The 24270-nt window shown below is 40.2% G+C and overlaps 5 protein-coding genes across 5 annotated transcripts; 3 read left to right on the top strand and 2 right to left on the bottom strand.

The window, feature by feature from the left end:
• Positions 1-1308: 1308 nt before the first annotated feature.
• Positions 1309-3226, bottom strand: MELLADRAFT_112397 (uncharacterized protein; the record flags this gene model as incomplete). The annotated part of the gene is made up of 6 exons (XM_007416887.1): positions 1309-1436; positions 1521-1596; positions 2087-2243; positions 2677-2728; positions 2778-2839; positions 3153-3226. 6 exons carry the CDS (start codon positions 3224-3226, stop codon positions 1309-1311), a joined length of 549 nt encoding a protein of 182 aa, XP_007416949.1.
• A 2886-nt stretch (positions 3227-6112) lies between these two features.
• MELLADRAFT_94087 (uncharacterized protein) lies at positions 6113-7593 on the bottom strand (the record flags this gene model as incomplete). The annotated part of the gene is made up of 5 exons (XM_007416860.1): positions 6113-6423; positions 6485-6856; positions 6928-7032; positions 7109-7275; positions 7337-7593. The coding sequence occupies 5 exons, from the start codon at positions 7591-7593 to the stop codon at positions 6113-6115; spliced, it is 1212 nt and encodes a 403-aa protein (XP_007416922.1).
• Positions 7594-11631: 4038 nt separating this feature from the next.
• On the top strand, positions 11632-12456 carry MELLADRAFT_112398 (uncharacterized protein; the record flags this gene model as incomplete). The annotated part of the gene is made up of 2 exons (XM_007416873.1): positions 11632-11861; positions 12234-12456. The coding sequence occupies 2 exons, from the start codon at positions 11632-11634 to the stop codon at positions 12454-12456; spliced, it is 453 nt and encodes a 150-aa protein (XP_007416935.1).
• A 282-nt stretch (positions 12457-12738) lies between these two features.
• Positions 12739-13958, top strand: MELLADRAFT_112399 (uncharacterized protein; the record flags this gene model as incomplete). Its single annotated transcript, XM_007416874.1, has 2 exons — positions 12739-12957; positions 13764-13958. 2 exons carry the CDS (start codon positions 12739-12741, stop codon positions 13956-13958), a joined length of 414 nt encoding a protein of 137 aa, XP_007416936.1.
• A 9119-nt stretch (positions 13959-23077) lies between these two features.
• Positions 23078-23783, top strand: MELLADRAFT_68320 (uncharacterized protein; the record flags this gene model as incomplete). The annotated part of the gene is made up of 3 exons (XM_007416842.1): positions 23078-23234; positions 23302-23400; positions 23470-23783. 3 exons carry the CDS (start codon positions 23078-23080, stop codon positions 23781-23783), a joined length of 570 nt encoding a protein of 189 aa, XP_007416904.1.
• Positions 23784-24270: the final 487 nt, after the last annotated feature.

Below are 24270 nucleotides of genomic sequence, written 5' to 3' on the forward strand. Positions count from 1 at the left end.
CCTGAGATTGCTTCCGCCGGGCCTGCTGCAATCATGAACAATAAAAGTCTGATGCAGACTTGGTACGAGGATATTTTAGCCCGACGTTACACCGTTGTAATTGTACCGGAGAGCAATGCATGAAAGAACAAATACAATCTAGTCAACATCACTAGGAGTGTTCAAAGCTGAAAACTTCATATTTTGAAAGAGATTTTGAAGCAAAAGATTTTGAACCGTGATTCTTGTACAGAAAAACTGTGATTCTTGTCCAGATATGTATGGGTGTATCTTGAGCTTTGGAGTTTGCTCAGGTTTGCTCCACTTCAAAATCATAGGGGGGCACATCCATACTCAGTGATACTCCCTTCTGATCATATCTGTACGAGAATCAATGTTCATCTGTACAAAAATCACAGTTCAAAATTCTCGCTTCAAAATCTCTTTCAAAATGTCAAGTTTTCAGCTTTGAACACTCCTACTCACAACTAGTACTTCCTGATGTAATCAAATTTGGATGCATTCCTCGGACCATGCTTTCAAAATTAAGCTTAGCATCACTTCCCTTTGGATTTATGAAATTGATCTATTTCAGGAAGGTCATCAGATTTTGTGGATGGTTCAGTTGTCTTGGATCGGGCATTATTTACGCCAAAACGAAATGAAAATAGAAGGCATCATGCTTTAATCATTATATATATATAACTCCAATTAGTACTTCTCATCTTCGATCATGGGAGTTGATACTTTTCTTTCACTCTTTTTTCAGTCAAAAATTCAATAAATGAGTCAACATCTCAATCTTCAATGTTCCCAAAAAAGCGTTTATAATTTTTTCAATCAAATCGTAACCAAAGATGAAAGGATTTAAACTAACAAAATTGGTTCAGTGAGGAAACATACAATCCACAAACTACCTTTATGTAGTTAATATATTCAGGACTCTAACAATACCACTCCTGACCGCATGCATGTCAGGATCATAGCTTCTTGCTTATAATAACACGCTTCGAGGCCTCAGTGTGCTTGGTTCCACGTTGAAGCTTTCAGTACTGTCTTTGTTGTTGCACGAGCTGCTTCAAAACACATCAAATTTTCATCCTTACATCTCTTCCATTGACTTTCTTTGTTCTACTCAGAGTTTAGTCATCACACTAGTTCTTTGCCCGAAAACTAATCCTAACTCATCGAATTTGTTTCTCTAAAATTTTACTATCTGCCTAGTTTTAAATTTCACAGTACGTTGGGTTCTTGGAGACCCCTTTGATCATAATCAGTTCTTCCAATCCCCTTAATTAGCACGTATTATCTTTTGATGACATGTATATCTCAAGATTCCGTGTTGTATTGTGCGACAGGTTCACAGAACAGATACTTAGGTTTCAATATCACAATTTGAGACCTAAGTATCGGTACTGCAAGCCGCACAACCAACCCTATCATGGTACCGTGTGGTACTGACAGGTCCACAAAACCGATACTTAGGTTTCAATATCACAAATTGAGACCTAAGTATTGGAACTGCAAGCCGCCCGACCTACCACTTGGACAACCAACCACACCCGCGCACAAACATTTACCACACCACAGATCACCACCGATTCCCGTCTTTCGTGGCTGAGGATAACATCAGCCCAACACCTTTCCTCCTCGATCTCCACACTCGCCACCAGTCATGTCTCCAAGGAAAGTATGGTACGTGGATTGTTATCCTCCACTTTTCATCCAACGCGTGCCTGCTTCAGGATCCCTTGCTCCTAGCCGGATCTTTGAGCTTGACCCGTATGCTTTCAAGGACACCCGGATGTGTCTCTGATAGCATGAAGCAGGTTACGCTTGGGTTTGTAAGCTGAAACTGACAAATCGTCATCTTCACTTCATGCAAGTTTTCTGATTCGCAAACAATCATCAATACTGGAACCAAGTGGGCAAATTCTTCCTTCGCAAGTCAAACAGCTCAACTGAATCGGATCCGCGCTCAAGAAATCAACATCCGAGCTCGAAATGCACGCATCCGAAAGCCAGTGGACCAGCACCTGAAGATGCGTCTCAAAGATCATGCCGAGCCGATTGACATCCAGGCCTACGATAATTTCTTTCCTACAACCTGCAAACAACCAGTACGTCCCCTTTCGAGATCTCTCGTAATCACTGCCCTTTTCCACGATCTTGGTCTGAAGCCTCCAAACTTTGCAGGTTCGTCACGGTATGTCACATCACACTCGAATCGGTTCCCTTTGGCAATGCCAACACAACTCTCAAATCTTTCAACAAACAATGTGATGACGCCAAGTAAGTACATGCCCTTGCCAACTGAACGGTCCCACTCGTTTTCTTACTCTTTCTCTTCAGTTCATCAACGAAGATATGTATCTGTATCCACAAGCATGAAGGGTTTCACAACCAAGCGGCTTGCAATTCATGTCTTCTAGAATTAGAGACAAAGAAACTCAAGGTATTATTTGTTAGATTGACATCCATATTCTAGAAGACATGAATTGGTTTTCTTCATAGATATCATACCGTTAAGTTCAATGAAAGATGCCTATGCATCTTTCAGCGTGAAGAATAACTGGATCATACCGTTAAGCTCAATGAAAGATGTCTATGCATCTTTCAGCGTGAAGAATAACGTGATAAAGGCAAAAATAAATATGTGAATATTTTTGTCTTTTGCAGCATTTTGTTCTTACGCACCGCTCATGCCATCCGTGCCGATTCACATTGACTTCTTGTGCTTGTGTTCGCACTATTCATATCTCAAAACACATTCTTCAAAACTTTATTATAAAACTCACATCTATCACTCCTTATTTCTGCTTCAGGTATTTGGTTAGCATTAAGTTTGACTTGGAACGAACTTCAAACAATCAACCTCAAAAAATCAATTTCCTCTTTCATTCGACTTGGTTTGAATCAAGATCTAGTGGTTAAATCACAACATTGTGATTGGTTTTTCTTATGCCGGTGGAATCCAATCGCACCCGTTGTACAAATGAATTTGTAAGTGATTTGTACTGCTTCAAATATTGATGAATCAAACAGTCACTAATTGGCTCCCTATTCATCCTCTACATTTATCGCGCGCGCCATCCACAACATTGTGATTGGTTTTTCTCCTGCTGGTGGAATCGTACCCGTCGTGCATATCAATTTGTACGACAGGTACGTACTGATTCAAATATTGATGAATCATACAGTCACTATTCGACTCCCTATTACCCTCTATATTTATCGCGCAGGCCATGTTTTGAACCTCTAGTAGCAGTTGTCTCAATTTTTAGATTTAGTAGTTGAAGAATCGCAAGGTCATGATTGGACATTCTTCTGCTGGTGGAATCCCACTTGTTGTACCAATTAAAATTTTGGAAAGTTATTTGTTGTGTATCAAATATTGACAAAACCAACTAGTCACTATTCAACTCCCTATAGATTGTCTAGATTTATAGCGCGCCCCATGTTATGATATAGTAGCATTAGCAGCCGGCGATTACTTGATTATCCTGAACATGGGTGTTAGACCATGCTCAGAACAGTGGTTTTCTGCTGTCGTTGCTTTTTTTTCGCCTGGTCATCATCCTTGGTCTCATTTTCATGTTTCATGATGTTAATGTTAAGTTAAAAGTTGTTGAATAGACGCAATGAAGCCATTCAGAACAACTACATCCAGCCATCTCAATAACAAAATTGACCTTCATTGAGTATCACATACTGAAAATTTGGTCCATGTAATAGTGATGAGTCTCTTAGAAAATAACTACGTTCATTTATGAAATAGGAAGGAATACTTAGAATTTTGACAATGAAGAGAAATTGTCTTATACTTACAATTTGAAACATGAAACACTTGAAGTGATGGAAATGATGTTGTTAATTTCAAAGTTGTAAGATAATGACACAGAGAAACTCCTCTAAAGATTTGCTTTATATTGATTGCAGTGACGCTGGACAAAGACATAACTCGAGCCCTGAAATGGTAGATAAATGTGATTATCAACCACAAGTTTGTTGACACATAGTTTGATTTAGTAATCAATCACTTACAAGGATGCCTATTGCCTGTAATACCTGATATTACAGGCAATAGGGGTCTTTGCTGCATGACTCCATTTGGGGCATTACCAAGAGTATAAGTAGTTTGGAACTAGCAATATTGCCATATTGCATTGATGTTGTCACAGTTGTTGCAATATTTTTCTACCTAAACTTGGAAATTACATCCAGGTGTAGTAATGAATGACCAAACTCATGTTACTTGAATCATTTTCACCAACATGATTGTGATTATATTATGAACCACAACTGCATACCACAACTTCATTGCAGTGTGCTGCAGGCAGAACTGGGTCATTTATCACCAACACCAATAGATGACTTGGGTTGTACCTTCAACGTTGAATATGTGTGACATTAACATTAATGTTCATGCAGGTGTTGCAATGCGGGACAAAAAATTCATTGCTGGATCAACTTGCACATGTGTAGTTGCAAGTGTTCAGTGTTCTCATTGAAGACTGTGTTGTACCTAATTCCTTGAATGCAACGGTAATGAGCATGAATGTTCACCTGCAAGAGGGGTGAAGGCTGGACAAAAATGTGATCTCTTGACAAACTTGCACAACCGCAGTTCATAAGTGTGTGTGTGATTCATCTGGGTCCTGCTATTAAAGCAATGGAAGTTTGTAGGACTGTCAATACTCCTACAATTGATGAATGCAGCTTTATCAGATTCATAGCAGTGCACGTGATATGATCTTGCAATTCGAGATCATGCTGGGAAGTTGTTCCACTAATAAATATGAAGTGCACCAAACTCATCTTATTACCGTGGACAAGTTGTGAAGGCCTACTGAGAACCTTGATTTAGAGTTAGGTAGAATTCTTCAATCAATGTCATTGTAAGATTCAACCGCCGGTGAATCTTACAATGACATTTGTTCAACCTAAATAAATAATATCTCTTAGTCTTCAAGACCAAATGTAAAGGATGTAAATATATTGAAAAAAGATGAAGTTTTGTGCAGACTTGGAAATCATAAGACAAAATACAATTATAGGATCAGATTTGTTAGTTTAAAGAGGAAAGAATTTGATTATAGGATCAGATTTGTCAGATTAAAGAGGAAAGATGGTACCTTGGGGGATTTTGGAGACTCACAAAAGGAGAGAGAATGTTGTAATTCTCTCTCTATGGATTCTGACCGGATTGGTCCCTGATGTGGCTGTGCAAGTATCATCAGACATCAGACAAGATTTGATGAGAGAATGAATATGTTCTGCGGGAGAAAATGAAAGCATCAGTCAGACGTAGCTTAGAGGAATCCTTCATAAAATTAGGGGTTTTCCCCCGGTGGGAAGTTTAGTAGTAATCTAATAAGTTCTTGTCCTTGACGTGAGACCATTGAAATCCTCTTTCAAAACTTCCAAGATGACACAAGGTGGGCAAGCAACCAACCCAATTTTGAGTACTTGATCACTAGAAAGATATGAGAGGGAAAGATTGTAATTTGAATGGAAACACAAAAAGAAACTGGAAAGCCAGGAGTGTTCATTGGTACTATCACTTCTCATGAACACTTTGTTTATCATTGGTACCCTTGCTGTCAAAACATGTGATAAGGTAGTGAGAGGTACCAATCTCCATCTTTCAATTGCTTAATATGTCAATGTTTGACTAGTATTCTTCAAAGGTATTCTTCAAACACCAATCAAATCAAAGTCAACATATTTAGAATGTGTTAGTTTAACCAATGTATGCGCTCAATATATAGCAATTTATAGAAATGTTCTTATAGGAACACTATGAGAAAAAGAAAGATATGTAACTTGAAGTGTAATCAGCCAATTTGAGTTATTGCATCATAACTCAATCCCAACGCAAGGCCACTTTGTGCCCATCTCATTTCAAGCAGTTCAAATCCGGGGAATTTGTGGTGGATTTGTGACACATCTTATAGTTAGTTTAACTATGCTCATCTTCACAACAAACAGCTCCACAAATGAATTTCAATAATCATTGCGCTCTATAAAGGCTCTAAGTGACTACACATGACCAATCACTATATTGAAGTTTGAAACACTTTATTACTTTTCACTGTCCAGAATTGATGGGTTTAATAGACAATTTCAAATATTATAACATTTCACCGTTCATGTCATACAAGTTTTCATAATGCAGGTCTTCTGCTTGCTCATAATCGTCAGGCTCCTCAGCTTGTATTATTGGCTTTCCGGCCAAAGCTTTCCACTCTTGATCAGCCCAAGCAGTCACCCTTCCAAATTCCTCTTTCAATGTCACATCCTGGTCAGTCTGACCTTCGATATATGTGGCAGTTTCTTGAATCTGCTGTGGAAGGTCTCGCCCCCATTCTTTCCATAGCTTGCAAGCCTGTCTCTTCACAATGTTATAGAGCGACTTCAACCTATTACGAACTACCCCAACCGCTGGTAGGAATTTGTTGTCAGTCAGGTGATACGTCGGTCATTTAGATTATCGCCAGCTCACCCTCGTTCACCTTACGTCCCAGGGCCACGACACGTGCCCAGTACATGTTTGACCAAGCGGTCATCTGCCGTGCTTCCCGACCAATACGCCGTAGCTCTTCTCCGGCGCTGCGTCGCGAAAGGAAGTTCTCAATCCCCAGACGAGTGATATCGGCTTCAACTCCTACTGCAGGTTCGACTTTGCCTCGACTCCAGAATGGATCATCCATTGTCATTGCCATGACATCTCCTAGTTCCGGCAAAGCGGGTTGCACAGCGTCTGGAAAATCTAGTGCATATTTCTCGACCTTTCTCAAGTACGTACTGTACTTGACACGTACATTCTTAGTCTTATCGCCCAGGTGCTTGGCCAGGTACTGTTGCAGCCGGGCGCCTAAAAACAACCCAACAGCGTAAACGGTAAGGCCTTTCGCGCCCTAATGATAACATGAAGTGAGTTCTTACCGCTCTGACGATGACGACGTAGCCTTGCTTCAACGAGGCCAACTTTGGCTTCGTACAGATACTCCCGGGCCAGTGAGAGGGTCAGCAGCGCATTGGTCTGATTCTCTGTTTGCCTTGTCGACAGGCAAGGTGAAAGCGAGTCAATCAACAACTATAAAATAAATACATAAAAATAACTCACGTGTTGCGCCGGCGAGGTCTGAAAACTCGGCACCGCCAAGTGCCGTTGCCATGGCTTCTATCTGCTCTTCAATGTTAGCCACTGTGTCAGGTAGCGACATAAGCTGGACATTGTCCGCTTGTGTTCGTGCTCTTCTACGCTTCACTTGGATCGCCTTGAGGCGATCACTGGTTTGACATAAAATAAAGATAAATATCCGTCCATTATAACAACATATTGCACACTCACCGAGCCTGAATTAGTTCCTCTTCTAAACCCAGCATAACCTTGAGGCGCTCCCTTTTTTCGTTCTGAGTCTCAGTCATCACATCCAGCTGGCGTGTTCTTTGCTCGTTCCACTTATTCTCAAAGAATGAATGGTTGTGAGCACGATTGACTGCCGCTATTTCATTCAGGACTTGCTCCGCTTCGGCCAGTCGTTTGATCGCCTCCTGCCTCTTTCGATTCATGTGTACCACTGGAAAGAGTGCATATGATGTCAACATTTGAAAAAACGGTCAATCATACCAATGTGTGTAACCCACCAGCTGAGTGCCGCAGGTGGGTACGGTGGTGAGATGCCCGCATATCAATCAAATCAACCCTGTGTTGTTTTGTCGAATACCTCTCAGCGCTAACGAGCGGATCCAAAGATGACCAGACCCTCTCTGAGCCTTCCCCATCCGAAAGGCCCCAGCCACGATTCAACCGGGGATTCCACTTCAGTTGACATGACCAACGATGCACATAGGCATGAAAAACACTGGTGCCAAATCGGATTCGCCCTGCTTGTCGCTCTGCTTCGAACACTCCGCGCTGGCCATGAGCGGTAAATGTCAGTCACTGCGATGTTAAATTGAATGTGAAACTTACCTTTTCAATTCCTGTTTCCATTGTACATCCTATATCATATAGGAAGCCAACCTTCTGTTCCTCGGTCAAGCCCAGAAACCATTCAATCAAGGCGTAGCTGTAGTGCAGCCTGTGGTTGAAATTGAAAACCAAAAAAACAGTCAGGCATGAAGGAATGCAGATTGTAGACAAAAAACTTACTTCTCGCCACTCTGGACAATATTTGCAAATTGCAATGGGTGGTCATGGCGGCACACCAAGACCATTAGACCGGTTTCGTCGCAACCACCCCAGTGTGTCTTGCCTCGTTGGTCATTTGCAGCCGTGTGTTGATTGGTACAAGCGTCCTAGCAGTCAACAGATAGATCAGGACGTCTGCTAACAATTTAATGGGATACAGGAGATCAACTTACGATAGCAATATCATCCTCAGCAATACCAGCAAGCCGTTGCTCCATGCGAGTGACTTGGGCATCCGGCAGAAAGGCGTTTGGCATGACGGTGGTGGTCCTAGCGGCTTTTTGGCCAGCCACAAGATGGCGCCAATGTTGAAAGTTGCCATCGAGGCACACAATCAAGTCGGGCTCGCCTTCTATAAGGCTTTGGACTGGAGGTCCAAAGCATCGAGGGCAATTTTCCGCCAGCTTTTCACGTGATGAGAGGGCAAGTTCGATATCCAAAGCCCTGTCGGTTGCCGTTAGCAGTTTTCGATAGGCGTCAATCACGAAACGGAAGGGGGTATGCCAACGACGAGGCTGACATCAAACCAAGCCAAACATATCATTAAACATATCATTAGTTCTTCCTTTTGTAATTAGAATGGTAAACAAAGCATAGACAAGCGGATTGACATACCTGCTCGTTTTTAGTCAGTATCAATGGATTGAAGGCGTCAAGGTATTCGTCCAGTCCTCGAGTCCAAGGTTCGACACGGCTGGTGCAAAATTTCCACGTCACATGGAAGAATCGTAGCAGCCGGATGGAGAAAGCGGTTTCGGGGTACATCGGAGAACCACCAATGTACCCCATGTATATGAGCCGAGTTTGATCGTTCTTTTGGCATCCGCAGAAACTAACCTTGGCCCTCTAACGATCTGATGGATTGTATAGGTCAGGTTAGTCAAAACTTCAAACGATAAATATTGACAATAGACAGCTTACATAGCAGATCGACAAGGTCAATTGCCCTAACTCGAAACCGTGAAGGCGGGCAATGACAGCGGGGCTTGAGGTCCAGATCCCACTTGGTTGGATCGCCCCACTCAGATGTCATAGAATGACATTCTATGTATGCATAGAACATCTCCTGCATCGCTCGAGCCAAAATCTTGGCCCTTTCCTCTCGTTCGTCTTCAAGCTTAAGCCGCTGGATGTCATCTATAAAATCTGGTATTAAGTCGTGTGCTTCAGGCTCAATATCCATATTAAATTGCGGTTCAACGTAGTTATCCGGAGGCACGATTGGTGTTCCTAACGGGACCGGAGCAGCCTTTAGCGCCGCTGCGGCTGCAGCCATACGAGCAAAATGTTTTCTTTGAGCTTCGGACTTGGGCGGCTTTGTCCAGTAAGGCTTTGCCGCGTTGAAGGCTTGGTTTACACCTTGGAAACGAGGCATGGTCAGAAAGGTGTGATGGGTTGAGAAGGGAATGTTCTGAAAAAATTGGGACCCAACTAATGAGCCAGCTGCAGTACAAACAGTTTAAAAAGAAACAGGGACGTACCTCCTTGGGTGCTAAGTTGAGAGAGTTGAAGGGATGAGAGATGATGAGATTGATGTGTCGAAAGTCGATGTGAGATCAAAGGTTTAGTTGTTGTGCTGATGTGCTAATGTGCTATTGTGCTAATTCCAGTCGAATTGCAAGAGGTCAGTCACCAGGTGAAATCGAGTGGTATTGAGCAGACAATGTTGAGTGATCACAAGGGCATGGGTAGTTGGTTGAAGTAGGCCACTGTCTCGAAGATGTCGGACGGTTGTAAGAAAGGAAGCTGCTGACAAGTGACTTGGACAGGTAGTTAATCCTTTTGAGGGAGAGGATGTGGTTGAGAGTTGATTGTGAGAGTATATTGTGGTGAGCTGATCGATTGTTGATTGACAAACCAATGAAGGGAAGAGGTATTTGTGCCGGTACGTTGTTTGAGAACAGTTTGGACTGTATTTGTAAAAGAGAGTACATACCTGTACCATGTGACAGCGCAGGTGTTGAGATTTCACCGGTCATGTTGATCTGTATATGTCACAGATCAGTATGGAGTATGTATTGTATCAAATGTATTGATACTCGATACAATACGATAAATTTAATAAGGAAGCCAAGTTTGGAAATTGCTACGTTGAACTGACAAAGGAATTTAAAAGTTAGAAGATTATGATGAATTGAAAAACCTCGTGAGGAGGACCAAGGTAGGATGAGCTGTGAACCTTTTGTTTGGAGAGATTTCAACATGTGTGTTTTTTCTTCCAGTGTGTATTATTCTATTTAAGGCTGTCAGGAAGCTTACACGGGTTAATCCAAAAATCGGCCACTGGGTGGTAATATGAGAGGCTCTTATACGACTCACATATGCAACATGATGAATTGCCATTCTATTCAGAATCAGAATTTACACAAAGTTCCACTCGGGCACGGCGGCCATACAACAACGGTTTTTCTACAGAAAGGATAGGTATTATGAAATCTTTGAACATACTGAACTGGGGTAGGTACTTGTGGAACCACTCCTGTGCCACTGGAAGTGCAAGCTTGTGCCACTCGCGCCAAGGCTCAGGAATTGGAGGTGGGGTGGTTATAGTAAGTGAAAGAAAATGAACACGTTTCTTATCGAAAAAAAGAAAGATAGGTGGATTGTTGGTAAGGGAGCAATCCAAAGGTAAAGCAGAAAAATTAGTGTCTTCACCGTAGACACAAAATGGTCTTTTGTAAGCTGTGGCAATGATATACAGCATTTGAGCAGAATCAAGCCAAAGTGATGGGGTGTCTAGCACCTCTTCTCTTTGAGTTTGAATGAAATTTATGTGGTCGGATACATTTCCATCGCCTCTCTTCCGTTGTTCAAAATGTCTGTTGTAGAACTCGGATTTTGATTGAAGTTCAAAGGTGACTTCTTTGCGAACCAATTTGATTATGAATAACATCGTTTCTGTTGTGTTCTTGTGATCTCATGACGTATTTGATGACCCCTTTTCTAGGAGCATCTTTTTCCAGATTCAGAAGAATATTCTTCCCATTCAGGAATAGGACATTAGATCAAGATCATTTCTTCTTGATTACGGCCAGTTTGGTTGGTCTTTCCTGGAATAATCTGGTGTATAGATTGAAAGGTAAGAACATCTGTCTTCAGTCCGGAACCTCTGATATTGAGGACAAGCCTTTGAAATATCTACAGGTCCCTAATTTGTGCCTTTGTGAAGTGATGGAATCTTCTTATCAAGTCTTCCGTGCAGAGCTACGTAAATCTGAGAACCGTTATTTACAAAAAGTTTGGCAAATGTCATGGGGAAGACAAAGGTGCTTAAAACTTGTCGTAATCCTGACTAGCAGGAGGAAGGTCCTACCTTAAGCACTTCAAAAAGAAAAGAAAGCCAGATTGTTGGCTATAAAAGTGAAGATGTAAAGACAAAAATTGTTCTATCCAAGCTTGCTCATAAATCATACCCAGCAAAAGCCTGAAATCATTAAATAGTCTTTTCCAGAATGGCTGATCTGGCAAATCTTTCTCATCGCGGTCTTGACATACCTGATGATCAGCTTCCTATCAAGCTTGGTCAAGTTGTTCTACCTCCAAACCTACATAAGTTTCTCCGCATCAAAGATGATGAAATTGTCCTTGTGACTCCTGCCGAATTCTTTCAAATCATTACTAGTTTTCACCCATCCACTGATATTACTGGGAATCTTTCCAACCCTCAAGCCTTATTTAAAATGTTCGAATTCCTTGTTCTTCCTTGGATTCTTGCCTATGAATCAATGGACTATGAGACAAACACCATGAAGTTCTCTACGGACTGATAAATGTCAGTCTTCTCTTGACTTCTTCTTTATTTGACTGGAGCTAACATTTTCCCCCTCCAGGTCGAAAAGACCTCTCTAAAATTGAATATGAGATCATGTAAAGTAAGATTTTCCTTCAATTTGCGGATTATATCTCGAAGCATGTCACATACAATTATCTGACACTCTAACCTCAATCCATAAATTAAGGTATCCTCCGGTAGATTGATATGAATGGAGGGTTGCTTTATTGTTATACTCAATCCGCTTCATGCCTTCTCTCACAAATTGTTTTCATCATTCAGGGTAGAACTAAGTGTGGAGATGGCAAAATCACGAAAGGGCTTATCAAATACAAGATCTCATTTCCACTTCTATGCTGCCCCACCTCTGACTTTAAAAAGATGGGAAATAAATATTCTCTCCATACCAAATGCCTCATCATATGACATAGATCGGACTTTATCAAAGTCTGAAGTTCGATATGTTGCTACACTCAAAGGTGAGAAACGTGGGGATCAAGTATGATGTTTGGGTCCTTTCAAGAAGTTGTATGTGTTCAAGCAGAAGATGTCAGAACAAGGGAAAATGAGAGTGACTCAGTAAAAGTTGCCTGCCCTCCACTTGACTTATTTCCTTTTACTCCGTTAATAAATATCCTATCCCTCACTTCACAGTAAGAACTTGTTTTACAAATATCCGTCTCTTACAAACTCTTCATTTCCGTTTCATTTCCATTAGCGCTTAAAACATCCAAATATATCATCATAACGGGCTGATTTCAATTAATTTCCAATTAATATCTCCATCATGTCGCTTGTCAAACATGTTGTGGGTGAATCTCCAGACCACTTGGATTTGATCTATCTACTGCATCCAAGTGACTTCCTCCCCGGTGATGATCGGATGCATCCCAGAGGAACATTGACCGTTGCCGAAGATCCAAAGGGTACACGGGCTCAAAATTTTCAATCTTGTGTTGTGGCCTGTTTGGATCATGGTTTCTTTCAACGTGCATTGAGTGGAATAGTTAGTCATATTCAAGAATACAATGTCTTAAACACTAGCGAACTTTACAAGCTCGAGCTCTACAAAGACGTCCTTGTCGCTGACGCGTTGCGAGCTGCCAAGCACATCGTGGAGGATCATTTTGCCACGGACTTCTTTACTTCAATTGGATCATGTTACGACATTGCCCCCATCAACGCGATGTTCTTCCCAAAACTTGCTGGGGAGGCAAAATTAACTCTTGCTCTGGACCAAGCCAACTTCAATACCGCCACCCAGAAAGCAGGCAGTCTAGCGGCAGTTATCAAGCAAGAAGCGTCAGAACTATTTTGCTTTGTGGTATTGTAACAAACATGGCTGCTGATACAATGGATTTCCCTTTCCAGTGAAAGAGCATGTCATCACGAGGAATTCAAAGGAGAGATAACCATGGGGCCTTCATACATAGCCAGTAGTTTTGTTACTCAATTTATGATCCGGGCTGGTGCTCTGCTTTGTCGACATCAAGACTCTTTCACTTTATCCGAAACTGGGCAGCTTATTTTGGATCCTAATCCTCCAAATTACGAGTCAACTGTAAACAATGAGTACGTCAGATTTCTTAGACCTTGATTCTCAGTCAAAACTCCACACTCTGAACATATTTTTTCCATCTATCCGTTTTTATTCTGTGATTTCAAGAAACTGAAGCGCACAGGTCAGGTGTTACTATAAAAAGGTCATTTTCTGGAATTTGGATTGAACTCAGGCGGATTTTGAGATACATACTTTTGATAATCATTTCCCTTCTTTTTTTCTCTTTTAACATTCTCCCCATTCTTGTAAAGATTGGAATGGCTAAGTTCACAGACATCAACCAAACTCCTCAATCTCAGAGTTATTCTACCATGATTTTCTACCAGGAGCGTGCCACTTCCCCCATTTTAAAGAAAGCGCTTGTAACTTTCAGATTTGCAGTAAACTACAAGGATCTGGTAATTGTACTGAAGGTTGTACAAACTCTCATAAGTTGCAATATGTAACGATTCTAAAATTGTAGAATTCCTGTATCTCATCACCAAGCTTACGATAGTCATTATGATAGTTGACAAAAAAATTAGGTCTTTGCATTTAAAACAAGATTCATGAGCTGTGTAAACAAATAAAGGAAATTTGTGATCGATACAAGAACAAATCAGGTCTGTTTGTAGTTTCCTATTACAAATCACGATTTAAGGATTGAGATAAGAATTCAGAGACTCTTGCCTTTGTTTCCTGTGAAAGCCTTGCTCTTCTCATCACGGAGAGACTTCACTTTCCAATGGGTAGTAGGTTTTCCATCTGTTATCTTTTTCATCCTACCCGTGGTCTCCTGCTCATATGACTTGACCTTATCGTTGACAAAATTCAACCATTCCTGAGGTTCCATTTTCTTCTTCTCTCGTTCCAACATCGCAATCCTTCCAACCACAGACTCAGAAATTTGGCAGGAAGAGCCAAATCGGGTAAGTTCCCCATCCACGTGTCTAATTTTCTCCCCTTCTGCATTGAATGCTGTTGAAGCTGTTGATTGATGTTTCACCTGAGTAATACATAACAAGATTATCAGCTGGGTGGATTCAGTCAAGTCATGAAAAACTTCCAACACTTACTCTAGTATCCCAGACCATCTCCACAACCCCATCACATCCAGCAAAGTCTACCTCGATCCCAAACTCCTTCAAAACAAAGCAAGCCCCTAATACGTTTCCCCTTGGCTTTGATCCGGCAAGTTCGTAGGGCTCTCCCGTTTCCCGATCAATTAGCGAAAACATGCCATAAGAGTATCTGGTATGGTCGTAGTCATCCGTATGATCACAGTTCCTGAATCCGTCGCAGGTAACCACAAGGTTCGAAGCAAGTACTTTGCCGTTTGGGGTTGTTTGCCACTGCTCTTCATGGAACCCAGGGATATTTGATTCCTTCGCTAGCTTGATGTTTGATTCGAAGACAGCAAAACATAATGTAGAAAACTTCTCTGCCCAAAAATCTCGAATCTTATGAAATCGAGTCATACGTTCAACATCTTCCTCAATCTTGTCACCATCTTTTGCTGTAAAGTCGTTGAGAGAGTAAGTACCTTTTGAATTCAAGGAGCAGGTATGTTAGTAATTTGAAGCTTGTGAATGTTAGAAAGATTGGAAATACTTACCCACACTTTTTCCTGGATCAGATCCTCCTCTCCAACCACAACACCCCATCCAACCCCAGATGATACAGGCCAAAATGAATGTCTGGATCGAACTGTGAAGAAGACAGGTGTTTCTTGCTCGAGCGTGTAAATAAGGAGTAGATATAGAATTACAATAGCCTCCTTTTTCTTCTGCTGTCATCTTTTTGAACTCATTACATCTAACCACTAGGACTAGTGAAGTGTCTTTCTTATTTACCACAACTGTAGTTCCAAAATTAATTTTTATGTACTCCTCAACTTTGTAAGCTCCATCTTCCCGATCCTTTGAGCTATGTCGGAAGAGGAATTTACTATCTGGCGGAACTCCAAAGGCTGCTCCTAGAGAAGCTTTAAACTTTGTCCTTGCAGTATGACGTCGTGGTAAGATTCGACCGATATCGTATTCTTCATCTCTTAGCTGACGAGCTTTGATGGTGGAGGGACAGGTCTTTGATTTGAAATTTGGGATAGGGATCCCTTTTGCTTTTTTCCGGTTACGATCTTGAGAACGGGTCATCTCGAACAGAACAAGGGGTAAATACCGATTGAAGTAATTGAACTTGAAGATTTTATTGATCGAGGTCCAGTAAGAGGTAAACAGGTAATTAAGTTGATTATAATTCCTTAGTTACTTTTGAGAAGAAGGCAGGAGATCGAAAAGGGAGTTGAATAAGCACTGAAAATTAGTATATAGAAGTCGGATAATATGGTGAGAATTGGAAAGGTGAGAATAGCTAATCTAGAGTCCAATTAATTGAATCTGGAAGTAGAGCTTGAAGTTACTAGGTTTTTGGTGAGAGTTGCAGTGTGACAAATGTGAATCAAAAAGAAAAACCAGAAGATATTTAAGGGGAAGAAGTCAGTTGTAAGGATTCAAAGGTTTAGAAAAACCAAAGACGATGAAGCTGAGAGGGAATTCTCTGTGGTTTGCCAACAATCAAAATGGTCTGAATCCTTAAGATACGCATCAGGAGAGATCAAAATTGGGGGGAAGTTGGAAGTTAGTAAAGCAGATACAGAAAAAGAATACGAGTACTAACATACCTGTAAAATTTGGATTTCTAAAAGTCAAACTAGGATGAGCGTACTTTGATTGAAGAATGTAGCTTAGGAGCCTGAATTGTTTATATAAGCCAAGCTATTTGTAAAGCCAAGATAACATGTTAGTTAACTCAAATAAAGTAGGAAGAGGCAAGACTAACTTTTCTAGTAGAACCTGTGTTCGGAAAAGGAATCAAACTCCTACAATCCACGAAGAAAATGACCTCTAAGCCATTAGGATATAGATAACAAGACAGGCAAAGTGGATTCAACAAGAAATCAGTAAGATAACTACAGAGAAAAAACCAGTACTTATGGATTAGGCTTACAATTCAGGAAAATGAAGATCAAGAGTTATTAAACTGAGAAGAATGTGCGTTGATTCAAGGATGTAGCTTAGCAACTTGGATCTTGTATACAAGTCAAACTGCCATCGAAACCAAGATGGCATGTTAGTGAACTAATATTTGACTAAGACGCCTTTGGAAGATGTAAAACTCACCTTAGTAGATTAGCCCGATTCGAGATAATCAAACTCGATTAATTACAATTCGAGGTCTTTTGTAGCTGGGGGCTACAAAGCTGAGTATGTTGTTAAGGCAAATAGAGAGATAGTTTAGAATCCAGGGAAGTTTCGATTTGATTTCTAGAGGATGAGAGAAATGGCTTGCTGACCAATGGGATTTCTGACTCGATATGTGTCTACTAGGCAAAGATTGAATCAATGTTTGAGCCTATAGGATAAAGAAGCCTATAGAAAGCAGGAACCATATCAATACCAGATGGAAATGTGTTTAGAAGTCTGAAGAAAGGGAATACGTAGAAACATACCTTGTGGTGAGCACTAAGATTAAAGAATCTCAAAATTATTTAGTCGATTCACCAATTATGGCTTGGGAGGTTGATTTTCAAGGATCAGAGTCGGGGTTTTCTTCTGCTGAAAAGATATGAAAAGTAATTGAGGAAGAGCCTATTGGGGTAGAAATAGGAGATTAGATCGATTGGTGATTGTAAAGCGCTCAAAAGAGTAAGGCTCTTGAAAACATACCTTGAAGTTTGATGTAATTCGATTATCTTGATTCACAAATGGGGGATTGATGGTTCGTTAAAGATTGAAGATTGTCCCGATGGTTATCTTCCACTATAAAGATCTTGTACGTAGAAGACCCTATTGAAAGTAGGAAAGATAGATTGTATCGATTGGCAAATTTAGAAGACTGAAAAGGGTGAGGCTCTCTAAACACATACGTTGAAGTTCGATGTAGTTCGATTGGGTTGATTAAAAAATGACGGATTGGGTTTTTCAAAGATGAGTGATCGATTCCTTTTACTGCAAAGATATTGAGAGTAGTTGAAGATGGCCCTGCTCAAAGTAGAAAGGGTGGTTAGATTGATTGATGATTTCAAAAGGGTGAAAAGAGCGAGAATGTTTAAAAACGTACCTTGGAGTTCGATGTGGTTGGATTGGAAGGCTGTGGCTTAGATGTGGGGTGTCCTGCCCAAACAAAGAACCTTTTCCAAAAAGCCCCGTATTCCCCCAGGATCGTAGCGCAGAGGCCCACGTCACTGAAGGAAAGCAGGTGCTAAGAGGATGAGATATCGAAGTTAGGTGGGGGTAGCTTGGAGTGATGGTGTTTGAACGCCGGGAAAGTATTAAAAAACGAAGAGCCTATTGTATTCAGTAGAAAGTAGAAAGTAGGAAAATAGATTAGGTCGATTGATTATTATAAGACATGGAAGAGTGTAACGATATTTCAAAACATACGTGTGGGGAAGGTTAATGTAGTTTGTTTGGAGAGTGTTTTCCCCAGTCTTAGATGTGGGCTATACTACCCAAACAAAGATCTATCTAAAAAGCCCCGTATTCCCCCTGGATCGTAGCGCAGAGGCCCACGTCACTCAAGGAAAGCAGGTGCTAAGAGGATGAGGTCTTGAATGGAATAGCTTATAATCTATGATATCGTTGAGAGTGAAATTGAGATCGATGAAAGGTTTGAGAGCAAAAATTTGGAAAATGAAGGGGGAGTAGATATTTTTCAGTGGATAGAGGAAAAGAGGGAGATTGAAGGTGAAGAGAATGATAAACTGAAAATGAGAGGAAGTCGAAAAAAGTCTTTCGCTCTGAGAAAATAGAAGTAAATTAAACCCTAACCTTCAATCCTACCTCAGGTATGTAATAGGGGGAAGGGAGACTTAAGGATCTAACTAGAACAAAAACTCTGTATTTAATTGGGAATCAGTTCATGTTCATGAACTGGCAAACCTAGAGTAGACCTATCGAATTCGATTTGAATATTCACCTCTGATTTTGGCTGATCAACCAATATCGTGGGGAACTAACAGGTTATTTCATCTTGCTTTATGATTCTGATTTTTTTTTTAATTTCCTATATTAAAGAAATTTCTGTTATCACTAAGAATCTCACAGTAGAGATTTAGAGATTGGATCGAAGCGATTGAAATTTGATTCCCCTTAACAGGAAAGATTCTTTCAAATCCAATTCAATTTATAAACTAGGATTAATAAATCAAATAATCAAATAATAGATGAAATAGAAGAATCGAAGTCAGCGTTATGTAAATGGAAAAAGAAATGAGAAAAAGAAAAGAAAACCTACAATGTGAGATTTGAACTCAAATCAGAATCGATCATTTTAAAACGGGATGAAAAGGATTGAAATCAAATAAGGGTACAATGATCGAATCAAATAGATCAATTAAATGATTCAAAAGAGACAGAGAAAAGAGAGAAAACTTATACATTTAAAAAATTGAATTGGAATTGATAGATCGAGCCGAGCGATTTAGATCCAAGGAATGACAATGTTAAAGTAAATCAAATCGATTTAATAGTCAAAGACTGGTAAACGGTTTATCTTAGGTTATAATGTCTATTCATGTCTTTGTTTACACATGTACCCTTATCAGTCGCTTTGTCTTTCAAACTTATCATCATCAAATGTCTTGGTTATTCAAAACATTCACATGATTCCTCCTGTGATTGTTTTCTGTTGTAAGAGTTGAAGAAGAAAATTTTCAACTGAATAACACAGGTTTTGCATTGCTTCATCCAAGTGATTTCTAAACAAGTTTTTAGTACTAAATCGCCCCAATGATCCACATCTTTACTTTCTTATAGAGTAAAGAAAAAAACAAAAATGAGATAATCACCATCCAAAATAGAACCAAATCACTAACAATCATTGGGCTTGGTTGGAGAAAAGATACCAAACAATGTATGAAGAAAAATCTTTGTATATTAGAGCTGGTTGTTGAGTTCAAAAGTGAGTTACTCATTTTGACTGAGTAATCAATTGTACAGAGATCTTTTCTGGTGAACTCCACACACTACACAAAATGTAATCTTTACCTGGCGGTAAAGAAAACTACTGACATAGAAAAGTCCTGAGGCAACAGGAAGAGAGCTAAAAATCTGAAAAAATATGCACCTTGTTCCTAGATGTTGGAGCGTCATGATGAGTATTTTTTTGTATTTTACACACGGACATTGGTTAATGTACTAACAATAAAGGCTGAGAATCATCAAAAACCCACCTGTAACAATACCTGAAATTTGGCCCTTGATTTTGAAGACAGGATTTTGAAATCTTCAAACATCAATAACTTTTGCAGTTCTGAATCAAATCACTCGATTTGAAGTGCATTAAAAAGGTGAGCCTTTCCTCTACATTTTTCATTCAGACATCACATCTGTAGCTGGTCTCAAAAAGATCCTACAGAGATATTCATGCAGAACTGTTTGAACATATGTAGAGTGTTTAAATGACTAGATAGCACCTTACTAACATTATGAAGTGTGAAGGAGAATAGTTCAGCTTTTGAATGAACCAAAAATCGAGTTACTTGGAGCAGAATTGCAAAAGTTATTGAAGTTTTCAGACCACAAAATATTGTCTTCATACTCATGACCCAAATTTCAGGTATTGTTACATGTGAGTTTTTGATGATTTTCAGCGTTTATTGTTAGTACATAAACCAATATCTGTGTGTAAAATACAAAAAAATACTCATCATGACGCCCCAACATCTAGGAACAAGGTGCATATTTTTTCAGATTTTTAGCTCTCTTCCTGTTGCCTCAGGACTTTTCTATGTCAGTAGTTTTCTTTACCGCCCGGTAAAGATTACATTTGGTGTAGTGACAAGTGACAAGCAATGATAATCCAAGTTGTTTCCTGAGTTCTGGTGAAATAGTGGATCTTGAGATATCAAGTCCAGTAACTTAGTTGAGCCTGTTTTAGATCTCATCAAAGTATAAAGGAGGATATCTTTTAAGACCATAATCAAGCGTGAACCCATGTAAGATAGTGTTGAGACTTTCTTGCCACAATAGAAATAATACCTACATGGATTCATCTGAATCTTGATCATCCACTTCAAATTATTGAAGCAGTTTTGGTTGATGAAGTTCCCCTGAAGGGTTCAATTGGATTGTAGTTTTTAATAATGTGAGGCTGGGATCATCTAGGATCAGTTCATGTTCATGAACTGGCTACTAGATCAGATAACTCAATCAACCACTTCAAACCACATGATATCATCAAATATGCAAGCCTTTCTTTTGGATCTTATGCCCAACATGATACTGGTTTCAAACAGTGTATGTGAACTTTCAACCAGGATTTATGAAATATGAACTACATCATGATGAGTTTGACAGTGGAGGCATAGATGGAATGACCAATTTACCATTCTGATAGCAAAGTGGTCATATTATATTTCATTATTCTTGGTTCTATGTCTTGTAGGATGTACATTTGGATTCTCACTATTGCATACGTGAGAGGAAGATGATAGATTGTATTGTATATCCTTGATTTACAGGCTGTATTTTGTGGAAGGGAAAATACACCCTACATACAAGGCCTTGGGGCATTACGTGAAGAAATTGAGAGGTACAGAGAGGCAGATGCTTGGAGGTGAGAAGAAAAATAACTAGGACATTTGGCCAAACCGGGGATCTGATTCAAACTGAAGATCTTCACCTCTGGTTCTCGCCTTGTTGTGAAATGATGTGTCCGAAAATTACCTTTGTTCTGTTAGGCAATTGGGTAATTTGTGACGATAGTTTGGGGGAGGTACATACCTTTCCCCAAACTCACGGGGAGAGTGTCCCCTAACTTTTTGGCCCTTCATAAACTAGAGCATTTAATTGACAACTGGGATCTTCTGTTATTCCACAAGGTTGAACCCCAGCTTTGTCAGTTATCAGGCCGCGGGCCGCGGGCCGCGGCCACTTTCACTGGAAGACTTTGGATTTTACGTTCCAAGTTAGGAACATATGAGAGAGTTACTTGAAGACAATATCCGAGCCGGTATCCTCCCCCCCTTCAAGATTTCCCAAAGCTTCCCATTCCCCCTGTGGGAACTTTTCCAAATGATGAGATAGCCTTTGTTACCACAAGACAACTACTCGAGTTAATCACAAGGGGAAAAGGAAGCACCCTAAACTGGCTCCCACCAATTGGCATGAATAAGTTGAGAGAAGGAACACGGAGATCATAGATGTGACCCACACTTAAACCAAATTTTTGAGGAAGTAATTTCCCCCTTCCATCTCCAGTACATAGACGTGGTGAAGTGGTTGTATCTTTCAGTATAAAAGTCCTTGCTTCTTTTGAGAGACTATCTGCTTTCAATCAGTCACTCTCAACACTTCATTTACTTCTAAGACTAGTGTCCTCAACATAGTAGATAAATTTCCATACAATAGTACTATCCAACTATAATGTCTGGAACTTCACAACCATTCTATGGCCTTACAGATGCCTTCCGATTCACCATCCCACCGCACCTTCATAAGTTCATTAGCCCCCGCGGGTACAATTATCATCTTGCTTCAGACAAAGAGTTGGAAGAAATATATAAGATATTCTTCCCCAGAACAGTCATCAAGAACCCCAATATACACCTGCCCAGAGAAGCTTCCATCAGACGTTTCAAGGACTTTGTCCTCCCATGCATCCTTGCCTGTTCAATCTGGGTTCCTCAAAAAGATCTTCTTATGTATTTCAAGGACATAGAATTCTCGTCTACCAGTAAGTTTCCCTCATACCTTCTCATCCTCTCATATTCTACTTTTCCTAATAGAATAATCTCCACCAATGATTTCTCAGATCCCCCGTTTTTGGCCGATGCAGCTTTGAAACCGCGGCAACAATGAAAGACCAGTGTATGTGGAAGGCATGATTCCCAGGTCTTCCAGTAAGTATTCAATAAACTTTATTTATCATCTCATATCACCCTTTTACTAACAGACGTACCACAGGCGATGAACCCTCAGATGGACTTCTCCATTTTGACAAAGACTCAAGACCCCACGGCATCAAATACACAGATGATTTCCTTCTCCTTCTAATGTTATAATCATGGTAATCTTCAAATACGTGTTCAAATGATATCCGATCCAAATCAGCTTGTAGATGTTTTTACCCTTTGATTGTAGTGGAGTAAATTATGATTCGACAAGCTAATGATCAGTCAATGTTGAATTAATTAGCTTACGTATTCAAATCTGTCCCATGAGTGTTTATATCCTGAGAGAGGGGCAATCCTTTGAGCTTGACCTGATGATCACATGTTTCATCTGCCATGATTTTTGACTAACTGAGATCCTTGTAACGGTATCATCAGGAAACTTCCATAAAGGGCTTTTCATTTGTGAATTTTGGCCCACACCGCTCGGCCATTCAATCTTCAGTCTTCGAAATATTGAAAATCTTCTATAAACAACTCAATCCTGCTCCAGATAGAGCTCCCATAGAATCATCTCATCACACTTTTTCCACCAATCTCACCAATCTTTTGAATAATCTTTTCAGAATATTCCCATTTTTAATCCCCTGTTAGCTTCTACTCCCTCAAATTTCAGAGCAGTGTTTCGCAAAGATGAAAAGACCCGCATCTCCTTTGGAAAAAACAGGTCAGTTCTGCTGTGCTCCAAGTCTGTCAATCACTTCTGATACTTTGATTGAATTGACCAATTTAGTTGAGGCTTTGAGAGAGAAACTTGCCAATGCTGGTCTCAACTCTGTATCGCAAGAAAGTAAGTTGAGCTGTGAAATTTCTCCTTCCATTTCACAACTAACCTTGCGATGAAATCCCTCATACAGTTGAAATGTTGAAAGACAAAGTTGCTGGTATAAAAACTACGCTACGGGCTTTGGAGGACACAATTCAACGAGGTGTGGAGGAGATGGATAGTAAAGCTGGTGAGTCTTGGGTCATGTTTTACCTTTTCAGAATTGACTCTTTTCAGACTGCTTACGTTTGAATTTCAGCCCAGGATGTTAAGCTCCTGTACCCCGTTATGGTAGATCATACAAAAGAAATTACTTTAGTCAAGCTCAAGCTCGACAGTCTACAAGCTCAAGTTGAAGATATACAAGATGAGGCCACCCGTGAATACCAACATACCCGAGCACTTGAGATTGTTGTCCAGAAGCTCATAGATGCCTCTCCAGCTCACAGCCATATTGATGTCAGATTTGAGATAGAAAATTTCAGCGATGAGCGTTATCATTATCATCAAGTACATCTCCAAGACCCTATAAGTGTAGAGGCTCCTGTATCAGATCCCACCCTTGGATCCTAAGCTATGGTGTTGGAGTTCTACAAAGTATTTATCTGACTCTGTATCACAATACGCAGTGGATTTCACTTAATCAAAGTTCAGTTGATCATGTAATTATATCTTTTGGAAGTTATGATCTTGAAATCTATCTTATCTCATCATCTTATGTCCTTGTGACGAGAAAAGATGTTTGTATTTTACAATGGATAATTGAGGGCAATGGTCACTGTGTATAGAGTCTTTTGCTCTGGTATCTTGATCAAGAAGCAAGGTCGCCAGATGTGGAGCCAAAGGGACCCTACTCATTTCCCCCTTATTGTCTAACGGCATCAATTCATTCCTGACCTGTTTTCTTTTTTACATCCTCTCACATGATCTTCACTTTCGTCTGATATCAGCAGAGCATCCTGGCTTGGCCTCATACGATAGAATTACCATTTCCGTGCTAATAATGCTTCCAGGAAAATCATTGTAATTCTTGGTCATCTCGGCACAGAATAATCAAACC

Source organism: Melampsora larici-populina, assembly GCF_000204055.1.
Source record: "Melampsora larici-populina 98AG31 unplaced genomic scaffold MELLAscaffold_65, whole genome shotgun sequence".
NCBI lineage: Eukaryota > Fungi > Basidiomycota > Pucciniomycetes > Pucciniales > Melampsoraceae > Melampsora > Melampsora laricis-populina.